Source organism: Oncorhynchus clarkii, chromosome 8 (assembly GCF_045791955.1).
Source record: "Oncorhynchus clarkii lewisi isolate Uvic-CL-2024 chromosome 8, UVic_Ocla_1.0, whole genome shotgun sequence".
Taxonomy (NCBI): Eukaryota; Metazoa; Chordata; class Actinopteri; order Salmoniformes; family Salmonidae; genus Oncorhynchus; species Oncorhynchus clarkii.
In genome coordinates, this window is record NC_092154.1 from 26,734,693 (window position 1) to 26,748,584 (window position 13,892).

Sequence of the window (13,892 nt, forward strand, 5' to 3'; positions counted from 1 at the left end):
GTATTCGGCGCATGTGACAATTAGAGTTTGATTTGAATTCGTTGGGGCATGGACTCTACAAGGTGTCGAAAGCATTCCACAGGGATGCGGGCCCATGTTGACTCCAATGCGTGCCACAGTTGTCAAGTTGGCTGAATGTTCTTTGGGTGGTGGACCATTCTTGATACAGATGGGTAACTGTTGATCGTGAGAAACCCAGCAGCGTTTCAGTTCTTGACGCACTCATACTGGTGCTCCTAGCACCTACTACCATACCCTGTTCAAAGGCACTTAAATATGTTGTCTTTCCCATTCACCCTCTGAATAGCACACAGACACAATCCATGTCTCCATTGTTTAAAGGCTTAAAACTCCTTCTTTAACCTGCCTCCTCCCCTTCATCTACACAGATTGAAGTGGATTTAACAGGTGATATTATTGTCATGGAAAGAGCAGGTGTTCCTAATATTTTGTACACTGTCAATATATATTTTTTATCTTGTGGTCTTTCCTATATATAACTCATATTTATTTTGAATTGAATGTACTATCTCATGTCGTTCTTGTCTATTACTGTTCTGTACTTTGTCATGTATTTGTACGTTTTGTGGACCCCAGGATGAGTAGTTGCTGCGTAGTAAGTAGCTAATGAGGATCCCAATAAACTGAACTTCCTGCCTGCCTGGGTAGCGCTCCATCATTTATGCATTATTAGTGTGCATCTCAATTTTCTACTGCGTCTTCCTCGACTTCCCTCCTTTACCCCAACTGCACCGATCTGGCATTAGGGTGGAGGTGTATGGATGGATTGCTTTCACCTGTCCAGTTCTGTCACTAGAAATCACTGTCCTTGGAGTATCTATTTAGCAGCACACTGCACAGGTACTTACAGCACAGTACATTATCATAGGCTCACCCACTTAAAACATGTACCTTCAAACATGTTTTCAGGCTTATGTGCTGTTTGTAAAGAAATGGGTTGGAGATGAGTGGCATTGGTGTGTGAGTCTAGACAGGCACCATGCAACAACACTTAATAGACAGAGATGGATTGACTTTATAAGTTAACAGCTTGTTCATTAGCTCACTCTTTGCCCCAGGAGCATCCTGTGCACCTGCAGCTGTTGGCTATGTGAAAACACCATCCGGTCCATGCCACGTGCATGCACACACGAAAACGTGCACAGGCTCGGTAGCATGCACACACTCCGCTGCTTTATTCATTAGGCATGCCATTGCAGTGTGTGCGTGTGAAAATAAAACTATTTTCCGAGGATTCTGATCTCATCGCACCTCCTTTGAGCGGTTAACAAATGAGTCAGCAGCAGCAGCACTGACATTAGACCTGATTGGGGTTTGTTCTTTTCTAACTGTGGTGTTTACCCATGCTGTTAGTGTGTCACTTCCTGTTTTCTAGAATCTGGTTGTTGATTACCAGAAGTACCTCTAGCCACAGTTATAAAAATAAAAAAACTGGGTGAGACCCCGTGTTTACTAGCTGCCTGTCTTAAAGCTACAGTACAGGTTGGCAACACACACCATAATGTGTAAAGAGGAGATAAACAAGCAATAATACAAATACATAAAAAGGAGAAGGAAAAGGCCTAATGAGAGAAGTTCCGTTTTCTCTGAAACCACCAGGAGAAAGGCCTCAGTTTGCGGTCAACCAGACTGAGAGAATCTGTCTTTCTCACACACTTGTCCAAGGTGCTATCATTACTAGCTTACCCTAGGGTTAGCGATAGCGCTGTGTTGTTAATGCTCTTCTAGGATTGCACTTTCCAAGGTTGACAGAGTATTGTCCTTTCTGATGTGATATGCACTCGCTCACTCTCTGTGTCTCTCTCTTTTGCTCTCTCAGGAGAGTACATAAAGACTTGGAGACCCAGGTATTTCTTGCTGAAGAGCGACGGTACGTTCATTGGCTACAAGGAGCGACCGCAAGACATCGACCAACTGGAGACGCCACTCAATAACTTCTCAGTAGCACGTAAGGCAACCCTATGACACTCTCTGCCCTAACCACAACATTTTACAAAATAGTTGTGCAGTGTTTCTCAACTCTGGTCCTCGAGTTCCTTCGAGGTTCCACATTTTTGTTCTATCCTTGCACTATACTCTGTGCATCCCTGATGTTTCACTTGACCGCATGACATATCTCTCGCTCGCTCCCTGTCTTTCTCTCCCTCCCTCTTTCTTCTTCCTTATGACCAGCAGAATGTCAGCTGATGAAAACAGAGCGTCCTAAGCCCAACACATTCATCATCCGCTGCCTGCAGTGGACCACTGTCATAGAGCGCACCTTCCACGTGGATAGCCCCGAGGAGAGGTAGGTTACACACGTGCACACACAGTACTCTATTTTAACGAACCTAACATAATGGTAAATCTTAGCGCTGGTGGTTGGGTCAGGGGTGTGTCTGAAGTACTTTAGCTATTTTCACAACCAGAATTATGGGCGTAGTAGCTGACGGTGTCGCGAAAGGGCTGGGTTTTGATTGATAAGTAACTTGTGGGTGTGTCTAGGCTTGATCCCTGGCTGGCCAACCAGAATGTGCTCCATGGCTAAATATGTGGATGCTTCAAGTTGTGTATGTAAAGGATTTTATATATTGTGTTTTCACAACTCCAATTCGAGTGTTAGTCTGTTGTAGCCTAGTTTGTTAAATAGCCTACAGAAACAAAAAAACTAAATGTAGGCCTATCCCATATTTTCTAAATATGTTGAGCATAAGAAATTGCACGGCTTCAAAATGGATTCACACTGAAATAGGCCTACTGTAAAATGCATTATGTCTGAGCCATGGACATGCCAAACATGGTCAATAATCAATATTAAATTCATTATTGATGAGACCTAAAAAGACAGTGAATAATTCCAATAAAACATTTTTAACAAAAAACAACAACTTGTTTTAAAAAGGCTGTCTAAATACAGTTACAGGCACCATAATTCTTCCACGTGGGCATATGATATTAGGCCTAAGACGACGTAGACTATGGAGGGTTTTACACACATCCAAACGAAACGTTTGAGTAGGTGTGTCCAAACTTTTGACTGGTACTGTATATTTGGGAGCAGTATAACAGTGAGTGGACATTCCCACTTTCTCCTTACAGTTGATCTTCTTCCAGCTCCTATGTTTCATAGGAGCTGGAAGAAGATCAACTGTAAGGAGAAAGTGGGAATGTCCACTCACTGTTATACTGCTCCCAAATATACAGTACCAGTCAAAAGTTTGGACACACCTACTCATTCAAGGCTTTTTCTTAATTTTTTAAAACTATTTTCTACATTGTAGAATAATAGTGAAGACATCAAAACTATGAAATAACATGTATGGAATCATTTTTGTAACCAAAAAAGTGTCAAAGAATATCAAAATATATTTTATATTTGAGGTTCTTCGAAGTAGCCACCCTTTTCCTTGATGACAGCTTTGCACACTCTTGGCATTCTCTCAACCAGCTTCATGAGGTAGTCACCTGGAATGCATTTCAATTAACAGTGAAAAAGTTAATTTGTGAAAAGTTAATTTGTGGAATTTCTTTCCTTAATACGTTTGAGCCAATCAGTTGTGTTGTGATAAGTTAGGGGTGGTATACAGAAGACAACCCTATTTGGTAAAAGACCAAGTCCATATTATGGCAAGAACAGCTTGAATAAGCAAAGTAAAATGACAGTCCATCATTACTTTAAGACTTGAAGGTCAGTCAATGCTGAACATTTCAAGAACTTTGAAAGTTTCTTCAAGTGCAGTTGCAAAAACCATTGAGCGCTCTGATGAAACTGGCTCTCATGAGGACCGCCACAGGAAACAAAAACCCAGAGTTACCTCTGCTGAGGATAGGTTCATTAGAGTTACCAGCCTCAGAAATTGCAGTCCAAATAAATGCTTCACAGAGTTCAAGTAACAGACACATCTCAACATCAGCTGTTCAGAGGAGACTGTGAATCAGGCCTTCACGATCGAATTGTTGCAAAGAAACCACTACTAAAGGACACCAATAATGAGAAGAGACTTGCTTGGGCCAAGAAACATGAGCAATAGACACTAGACAGGTGGAAATCTGTCCTTTGGTCTGATGAGTCCAAATTTGAGATTTTTGGTTCCAACTGCCGTGTCTTTGTGAGACGCAGAGTAGGTGAACAGATGATCTCTGCATGTGTGGTTCCCATTTGTGATGACATGGAGCAGTTGGTTGTGATGGTGTGCGTGTGCTTTGCGGGTGACACTGTCTGTGATTTATTTAGAATTCAAGGCAAACTTAACCAGCATGGCTACCACAGCATTCTGCAGCGAAATGTCATCCCATCTAGTTTGAGCTTAGTGGGACTATCATTTATTTTTCAAAATGACAATGACCCAACACACCTTCAGGATATGTAAAGGCTATTTGACCAAGAAGGAGAGTGATGGAGTGCTGCATCAGATGACCTGGCCTCCACAATCACCTGACCTCAACCAAATTGAGATGGTTTGGAATGAGTTGGACAACAGAGTGAATGAAAAGCAACGAACAAGTGCTCAGCGTATGTGGAAACTCCTTCAAGACTGTTGGAAAAGCATTCTTCATGAAGCTGGTTGAGAGAATGCCAAGAGTGTGCAAAGCTGTCATCAAAGCGAAGGGTGGCTACTTTGTAAGAATCTCAAATATATTTTGACTTGTTTAACACTTTTTTGGTTTCTACATGATTCCATATGTGTTATTTCATAGTTTTGAGGTCTTCACTATTGTTCTACAATGTAGAAAATAGTAAAAAATAATAAAAAGCCTTGAATGAGTAGGCTTGTCCAAACTTTTGACATGTAATGTGTATATATAGCTATAGCCTACCATTGCCGTTGATATGCTTTGCCACGTGAAAGGTAAACAAATGGGCAAATATAGCCTACAAGCGGATTAAGCACCACAGACAGCGATCAGATCTCCCCCAATTTGCCACAATTTGGAAGATTTTTTGATCAACAAAAACAATAAGCAGTCTTTTTCAATAACTTGATGTTCCTAAACAGGCTTCCTACAGTTACAGACACCTTTCATGCGCATCACAGATAATGAGTCCAAACTTTTCACAGAAGCTGAAAAAAAAGAATGAAAGGGGAAGTTCTGTGACTGTTTTGCTGCTCTGATATTTGAATAAAACATTAGTGATGTAAACTAATGTAAGGCTACTGTTTGTGCCTCCGCTGGCAAAATCAATGCCGTAACCAATTGAGTTAGCGCTAAGACCAGATGTTGGTTGGCCTTAAATATCTCTAGTTTCACTGACTGAATTATTATTTTTTTTTTCGCTTACCAAAATTGGCTTATTATTTCCATCCCTCCCACCTCAGTGCAAGCGAGTTGATGTGAGACATGTAAATTACCAAACCTGGCCTAAGGTGGGGAAAATGAAAGTGCGTCTGTTTTTACTTGACGGAATTGCAAACTAATGTTCATTTGACACTTGCGCTTCCTTAGCACCAGCCGAAAATAGAGCCCGTAGAGTCATCCCCCTCTGGTTCCTTCCATCCTTAGGGAGCAGTGGACGAAGGCCATCCAGGAGGTGGCTGATGGGCTGCAGAAACAGGAGGAGGAGAGGATGGACTCCTCGCCAGACCCCATGGACATGGAGATGTACCTCACCAAACCAAAACTTAAAGTGGTGCGTACACCCAACCCTAGCCCTAACCCTTTCTACTTAGCATATTTTGTTACTTTAATACAAGACAAATACCAGCGGCAGGGTTTTAGATATGGTCAAATAAAGTGAATCCAACTCTGTTCTCAACTCCTAGACTATGCCCGACTTTGAATACCTCAAGCTCTTGGGAAAAGGCACTTTTGGGAAGGTTATCCTGGTGAAGGAAAAAGCCACAGGAAAATACTACGCTATGAAAATCCTCAAGAAAGAAGTGATTGTGGCGAAAGTGAGTAGACGAGTGTGTGCGTGTGTCTTTGTCTCAGTTTGTGTCTGCACATACTGGTATTTCCTTTACTTGGATCATGCTCATCTCCTTACTCTTTTCTAGGATGAAGTAGCTCACACGCTCACTGAAAACAGAGTACTGCAGAACTCCAAACACCCCTTCTTAACGGTGAGAGACCATTCCATTGGTGTGCATCAGCAAATGTGTTCCCTCTGTTTGCTGTTATCCTAATATAAATGGGTAGCATTGTGTTTCTTAAACGTTTTCCTTCTCCTTACCATTAAGGGTTTGAAGTACTCCTTCCAGACGCCTGACCGCTTGTGTTTCGTCATGGAGTATGCCAATGGAGGAGAGGTGAGTACTGTGTTGCATTTTACCTGGGGTATTATAGGTCTTATCAGTGAAGTGAAATACTCTGAACCTTGCAGATTAACTGTAATAAATAGAACAGACATGGTTCCTTAATCTACATGTAAGACAATTGATGGGAGTGAACTTAATACCGGTAAGGGTGAGGGGAAATGGGTTGGATTTATGTGACCCTAAATGTATGTAATTGGGTGCGTGCTGGTGGCAGGGAAGTCAGGCGCAGGAGAACGGAATTGGTATAAACAGAGTTATTTAATAAATGCTTACAAACTCCGAAAACCAACATACTAAATAAAAAAAGTGTGTAAAAATCCGCCGCACACCATAACATACTTGGCACCAATACATACAACGAACAATTCCCGACAAGGACGGGGGGGAAACAGAGGGAAAATATACAATATGTAATTAAGGAATTGAAACCAGGTGAGTGTGAAAACAAGACAAAACAAATGAAACATGAAAAATGGATCGGTGATGACTTGAAGGCCGGTGACGTCGACCGCCGAACATCGCCCAAACAAGGAGAGGAACCGACTTCGGGCAGAAGTCGTGACAATGTAATTGACACAATCGCCATCTCCTTCCACCTAGCTGTTCTTTCACCTATCACGAGACCGTGTGTTCTCCGAGGAGAGGGCCCGGTTCTACGGAGCGGAGATCGTGTCGGCGCTGGACTACCTCCACTCGGAGAAGAACGTGGTTTACAGGGACCTGAAGGTAAGTTAAGGAGTCGGAAAACGTTTCGCAAGGACAATAAAAATATGTGTTCTTATTGGAACCTCCCTAACTCTCTCTCTACTGTAGCTGGAAAACCTGATGCTGGACAAAGACGGCCACATCAAGATCACAGACTTTGGCCTGTGTAAGGAGGGCATCAAGGACGGGGCCACCATGAAGACCTTCTGTGGGACGCCAGAGTACCTGGCCCCCGAGGTAAACACCTACCCATCAACCCTGTTCTTCCACTGATAGAAAGCTATCATCAGTGAATCAGAACCACTAACATAGAAGTTAAGGGTTTGAAAGCCCTTCCAGAGGATCTACTAGCCATCTGTACATGACACTCATGTTCTACCTCCCCCTTTCCTAACACACAGGTGCTGGAGGACAATGACTACGGTCGTGCTGTGGACTGGTGGGGTCTGGGTGTGGTCATGTATGAGATGATGTGCGGTCGGCTGCCCTTCTACAACCAGGACCATGAGAAGCTGTTTGAGCTGATCCTGATGGAGGAGATCCGCTTCCCTAGAACCCTGGGGCCCGAAGGAAAGTCCCTGCTCTCTGGCCTGCTCAAGAAGGACCCCAAGCAGAGGTAAGACAGGGGTGTGTGTGAAGTATGTTTCTGCATGTGTATGTGGTGGTGTTACATACCCAAGCAAGAAAACCAAAAATGGTGCTAAACAGAAGGGGAACTAACAAAGAGTCACTGACCAACAAGCAAAAACGGGGGGTTTAGGATCAATAACAACTGGAACCTAAAAGACGTCGACTAAATTTGCCCAAGAAGAGGCAAAAAAAAATCTTACACCAAACTTAAAGATAGGAAGCAAACAAAAAAGGTGGAGCAAAATTAGATCAGGGAAATCAGAGAAATTAATGTTTTTCTAGAAACCAAATAAGGAGAGCCAAATAAAGGTGTTGACCCTCCACATCTCTCAAGACAACTGGAGCGCTGGGCCAGACACTCTTAAATTGCACCTGAGCCAGCACAGATGAAACGCCTTCCCACTAACGAGATGGCAACCAGCACAGGTGTAACACTGACTAAGGTAACACCAATCGGAGCGCCCTACGTGCTAACGACCAATACGTGCTAAAGCTGTCCTCCACTCTGTAAAGCACTTTGTGACATCGGCTGATGTGAAAAGGGCTTTATAAATACATTTGATTGATTGAAAGTACAACCTCAAAACACCTTGCTTGTAACAATGGTCATTCAATAAATGAAGTGCTATGGCAGCCTGAAAAAGAAAGGCTCTTAACTATAGCTAAAGTAGTGCAAGACACTGAGTCAGTGTGTGTGTGTGTGTGTGTGTGTCTTTAGGTTAGGTGGAGGGCCTGATGACGCCAAGGAGATAATGCAGCACAAGTTCTTCGCTGGGATCGAGTGGCAAGACGTGTATGAGAAGAAGGTATCCTTAGCTTTCTATGTGTTCTCATCGCAGGAGGTCGGTGCTACCTTAACTGGGGAGGACGAGCTCGTGGTAATGGCTGGAGTGGAAGAAGTGAATTGGTATCAAATACATCAAACACAGGGTTTCCTTGTGTTTGATGCCATTCGCTCCGTTCCAGCCTTTATTATGATCTGTCCTCCCCTCAGCAGCCTCCACTAGTTCTCATTGTTCTCATGGTTATGACAAGTGTTATGACATGTAGGTACCCACTATCATGACTCCTTCCTTTTCTTCTCAGCTGGTCCCACCCTTCAAGCCCCAGGTCACCTCGGAAACAGACACCCGCTATTTTGATGTGGAGTTCACCGGGCAGACCATCACCATCACGCCTCCAGGACAAAGTACCCTCCCTCCCCTTATATATATTGTATGTTAAGCATATGGGGCAGCAGGTAGCCTAGTGATTAGAGTGTTGGGCCATTAATTGAAAGGTTGCTGGATCGAATCCCTGAGCTGACAAGGTCGTTCTACCCCTGAACAAGGTTGTTAACCCACTGTTCCCCGGTAGGCTGTCATTGTAAATAAGAATTTGTTCTTAACTGACTCACCTAGTTAAATAAAGGTAAAATAAAAATCCACTCATGGAAACACAACATCGCTATCAGCGAAGATGATTGGAGAGATGGACTATCCTGCTAGAATACAGTCACTGCTTTGCCTATCCCGTTCTTCTCATCAGCCTCTCTGCTTGTTTCGCCTTCCCGCTTCTCGCTTTAGAGGCACTAATTCGTCCAATTTCAGCAAACTCTGTACACCATTCCACAAGCAAGGTGCAAAATAGCTAAAGGCAGATTTACCTAACTCTGTTGAGATCAAAGGGATCTCCAGAGTTAGCCTGAGACGGTGTCTGATATCTGGTATTTCTGTAGGTTAACAGAGAAGTGGGGTACGGTGGTAGTTTATGCAAAAAGGCTGTATAAACAAAAATGTGCAATGCATCGATCTACAAGACTTCAAAGAGGATCACCCTATTTTCTGATACTGAGTGCAGTAATTTGTGCCCCCGCGGGCCATATGTTTGACACCCCTGCTTTAAAGAGTTTATGGATTTATAGCACAATGACTACCCCTAGTGGGCTTAGTAGCTTTCATACTACTAGTTAAACCACAATTTGCCTTAATTGCTTTGTTGTTGAGTTTTATTATTTTGGAACATGAATGTCAGTTTTGAATTAATTTTGCTTTAACTCTCTTTCTCGAACTTGCCCTCCTTTTCCTTCCCAGATGACAGCATGGAGTCTTTCGACAGCGACAGAAGACCCCACTTCCCCCAGTTCTCCTACTCTGCCAGTGGAACAGCCTGAACCTAAACCGAAGCCTAGACCCCCTACCCTCTCCTCACCCTCTTATAGACCATACTGCTCTCACCTTAATGCACCAATCTCTGAACAGACCTCATCCTCATAGGCCATCTATGACCTTACTCATGTTTATCTTCTTTTTTGTCTGTTTGTTCTGTAATTGTTGGGGCACATCTCAATTGTCTAGTGTGGCTTCTTAGCCTGTTCTCCTCTTCAGATGAGTCCAGGGGACGAGAGGAGATGAGGAGTGGAAGGCCACTTTCGACTATTGAGTCTCCCTTGTTGTCACCAGTGTTTCAAATACTGTACTTGTGTTGCTTAGAGGGGAGGAGTCGGTTACCTGCCAATAGGAACACACTTGGACTAGAGGTCAAAAGTCACTAAGATACAGTGGTGACCGGCCAACCTAATTCTTCATGGCAACATGATTTCCTGTCAATGATACATATGCAGCTAGCCTCAAAAGAGAAAAAGAGAAGCACAGTTATAAACAATCTTTGAAAATGAGCTTTTTAAACGGTACACTATCTATTTCTACAAATTATTAGCTTTATATTTTGATGGAGCAAAGGAAACATCATAGCGTGATCTTTAGAAATAGTCCTCCTTCTTCCCATCTTCTACTAGCCACCACTGCCATTGTGCTCTCAAAGACTCACAGATATTCAGAGGTTTGTGAGAGGTAACACTAAAGCTCCACACCTGGGTTGTGTTCAGTAAGGCACCACAAAGCAAAACATTTTGAAATAGAAAATGAAAATATGTGTTCTTATTAAACAAGTTCCCGTAGCACAGGGATGGGCAACTTTGGTGAGGGTGGGGGCCACAAAAAAACGGAACTCATCACGAGGGGCCGCAGTGGCTCGCGGGTCTGCTTACCCAAATCCATACCCACACATGCAGTCAGTCCGGCCCTAGCCTTTTGAGGGGCCCTAAGTTAGAATTGCAATTCTACACATTTTGCCTATGGGAGGAGAGAGACTTTTTCAGTTTTACAGCTAATTTGCTGCTATTCTACACATTTTGCCATAGGGTGGAGAGAAATGTTTTTAATATGCAGTTTTGCAGTTTTTAATATATCTGAGTGAGAGTGACTAATAAAATAAAATGGGGCCCCCGGCCGTTAAATTGACCATAATTACTACAAGTTTAGATAGCTGGTTAGACTAACTACCAATCTATAATATCTTAGCTGACATGGGCTAATTGAGGGACTGTCAGTGACTGATATAACAAGAGAAACTGCTTATGCACAACCTAATTTCAAAATTGCACCTTGTGTATTCTACTATTATTACTCTAAACAATCAGATACTTTGTTTTTGGAAAGCTGCCCATCCCTGCCGTAGCACCTCCTGTTTGCTTTCTCCTATTTTGTGACTTCTGAACATGACCCTGCTGTCTCTCACCTCTCAAATGTTGATCCTCCCAAACACACACACCTTCTAGTAGCAGTGAGGACTAGAGTACTGAAATGGAGTCTATAGAATGATCTGTTATTCTACTTTTCTTCAGTGTTCCTGGCCTCCCTCGCCTTCTGGCCTAAGCTTTCCTTAGTTAGAGTGACTACAGTACAGTGAAAGTTTGGTGAACGGGATCACACCATCTGTGAATTGGCGTGGCGCAGAGTGAAATTCACAAAACGGTGATTATAAAGGACATTTTTTGTGGGGTGTTGGTGTATCTGGCTACTTTTATGATTTGGGAAATAGATTGTTTTCATGCGAATAGCAATCTTGGTATTCCGGTACAACTCAGCGGGCAAAAGTTGCTGCTCCAACCACAGTAGGGAAGATATGTATTTTCCCTGATACATATTAGGTTGTATGGTGAAATGACTGGATGTACGTACTTATTTTGTTAGAAAGGCCACTATATCCATTTACCCATTAAACAAATGGGCTCTGTTGAAATCATGTGTAAGGAACCCTTTTGTTGGTTTATATTTCTCTATCAAAGCTATAGACATATACAACTTCAAAGTACATTGAGATAGCTAATAAAAGTCACTTTTTTATATCTAGCAGAGAACCATGCTCGTAGACCTGTTAGCTGCTAGCTACATGATGATAATAGAAATCAACTTTAAAAAACAAATGTGTTTTTCTACCAGCATGCCATTGAATGCTGACACATGCATGGCTTTAACAACGGAAGAGTCTGAAGCTCGCCTGTAAAGATTTTAAAACGATTTACCAACCAAGCAGTTGCTCCACAACTATCTGGTATTGAGAGCACAGGTCACAGTCCGAACAATATATAACAAAACTCTTACCAGCCATGTTCCAGTACATATTCTGAAGACCCTTAGCTTGGTGGACAGTTTCTGTATACTGTGGGAAGACTACCTGGTCTAAGTAAATGTAATTGTGCAATAACATAGGGCTGTGATATGAGAGGAAAGAAGGAGCAAACATATTTGTGACTGGAATCCTCGTGAGGGTAGATGGGATAGGGGGCTGGGCAAAGCTGATACAAAATGGATGGTTTGAAATGAATGTCTTTCTTTTAGCTAGAACTGTGACCAAAGTCTTGTTTAGTTTGTGTGAGATTTACAACCTCGCCCTGACCCTTAACCTTACCGGAGTCGCACTGACTGACAACTGGGGGATATGATCATCTGAAAGGCATGCTCATGTACTGATACGAACCTTTGGAATTGAGTGTACAAAATGAATGGTGTGAATGTTCTGTTCTACCAACAAATTGACCTTCTCTTTGCTGTTAGATTGTCAACAGGTAGCCTATTATTTGTTTGTACGTTGAATTGTTCTATTGTTTTGCGATCCTTTCCAGTTATTGGGTGTTTTCTCCCCAGTGCTTTTAGCAACACCTCACTGAGGTCACTGTTACAATACTCAACCCTTTTAGACAGACAGCTACTGTACATAGACAGTTACTGGTGCAGCGAAACACACCAAGGCTGTGACTATCCACCATCAAGGAAGGAGGACTATGTATTTGTGTGTGTGTACACAAGCGATTGTGCGGACAGGTCTGTGAGGCCAACAATTCAATGCATTTGTATCAGTGATTTGTCACAAACTCACTGGCTATGTATGGTATGTTAGTCAAGGAAAACAAATGAGAATCTTAACTTTTTACATATTAAATCACAAATATTTGAGACGTAAATACCTCAATGGTCTTAATTGAATCCAAGTGAGGGTATCCACATTTTGCTAATGGTAATTTATGTTGTGTCCAGATGCCCTAGATTCTAGGTTTGTTAAGTGTTAAGGCCTTATTTAATTTGAAGTTAGTTGAAACCCCTCTGAATATAAATTATTTATTTAGGAAATGGTTCAAAATGTTCACTGAACAATACAATTAATAATTAATGTTAAAGAAATTATAAATGAATGTAAAACATATATTTAATTTTGTTGACCCATTCCAGTTTTGTATATTTACTTATTTTTTTACTTCCTTATTTTGAAATCATTGACCTAATTGTTGATTATCGACCGGTCCTTCCCTGGTGATTCACCATGTAAGTTGGGGGGGTAAGAAAATGTTAAAGAATTTATATTTAAGTTATTTCATTCCCTTTGATGCCCCCTTTGTAGATGAGAAACTGAACAATTGAATGCACCAGCTTTTGTGAACAAAGAACCAGTGTAGGCTGCTGAAGGGAGGACTGGCTGGAACGGCGCTAATGGAATGGCATCAAACACATGTAAACCATGTGTTTGCTGTATTTGATACCATTCCACTGATTCCGCTCCAGCCATTACCACAAACCATCCTCCCCAATTAAGGTGCCACCAACCTCCTGTGCAAAGAATGTTTTCCTTTGCTGTGTGGGCATAAATGTGGCATTATTTTTCATTGGGATTCAGAAATAAAGACTTTTTGGACAAATATTATGATTTTGATTTGTTCAATTCACTCAAGCTCCCCACTTGTATAAAGAGTATATCAAGTAGCCTACAAATATTGTCCAGCACATAATTTGCTGGCTCATCCTCTGGATCTCTGTATTGGGCTGACAATGGCGGCCCAGAGCCAAGTGCAGATTGCCCAGGCCAGCCCAGGATAAGGAGAAGAGTTCTAGGGAGACAAACACAGGGTTTTCGGGGTCCAGCTGTGAGCTCGGTTCTGGAGCATTACATTTGGGATGTTATTTCTTCAGCTAGTTCCTCAAGGAA

At 42.3% G+C, this 13,892-nt stretch overlaps 1 protein-coding gene across 4 annotated transcripts in view; it reads left to right on the top strand.

Moving 5' to 3' along the window:
• Nucleotides 1-13,605, top strand: part of LOC139415190 (RAC-alpha serine/threonine-protein kinase) — a 44,231-nt gene extending 30,626 nt beyond the window's left edge. For 2 of the 4 annotated variants that reach the window (XM_071163088.1, XM_071163090.1), the window contains 12 exons: nucleotides 1,841-1,969; nucleotides 2,194-2,308; nucleotides 5,503-5,629; nucleotides 5,763-5,894; nucleotides 5,997-6,062; nucleotides 6,180-6,248; nucleotides 6,858-6,983; nucleotides 7,071-7,199; nucleotides 7,364-7,578; nucleotides 8,311-8,398; nucleotides 8,679-8,781; nucleotides 9,665-13,605. In XM_071163088.1, the coding sequence (XP_071019189.1) occupies nucleotides 1,841-1,969; nucleotides 2,194-2,308; nucleotides 5,503-5,629; nucleotides 5,763-5,894; nucleotides 5,997-6,062; nucleotides 6,180-6,248; nucleotides 6,858-6,983; nucleotides 7,071-7,199; nucleotides 7,364-7,578; nucleotides 8,311-8,398; nucleotides 8,679-8,781; nucleotides 9,665-9,744 (1,379 nt within the window). In that variant the 3' untranslated portion in view covers nucleotides 9,745-13,605. Of the gene's footprint in view, nucleotides 1-1,840; nucleotides 1,970-2,193; nucleotides 2,309-5,502; nucleotides 5,630-5,762; nucleotides 5,895-5,996; nucleotides 6,063-6,179; nucleotides 6,249-6,857; nucleotides 6,984-7,070; nucleotides 7,200-7,363; nucleotides 7,579-7,874; nucleotides 8,008-8,310; nucleotides 8,399-8,678; nucleotides 8,782-9,664 lie in introns of those variants that run through there. The other 2 variants (XM_071163089.1, XM_071163091.1) reach the window with 2 other exon arrangements.
• The last annotated feature ends 287 nt before the right edge of the window (nucleotides 13,606-13,892 follow it).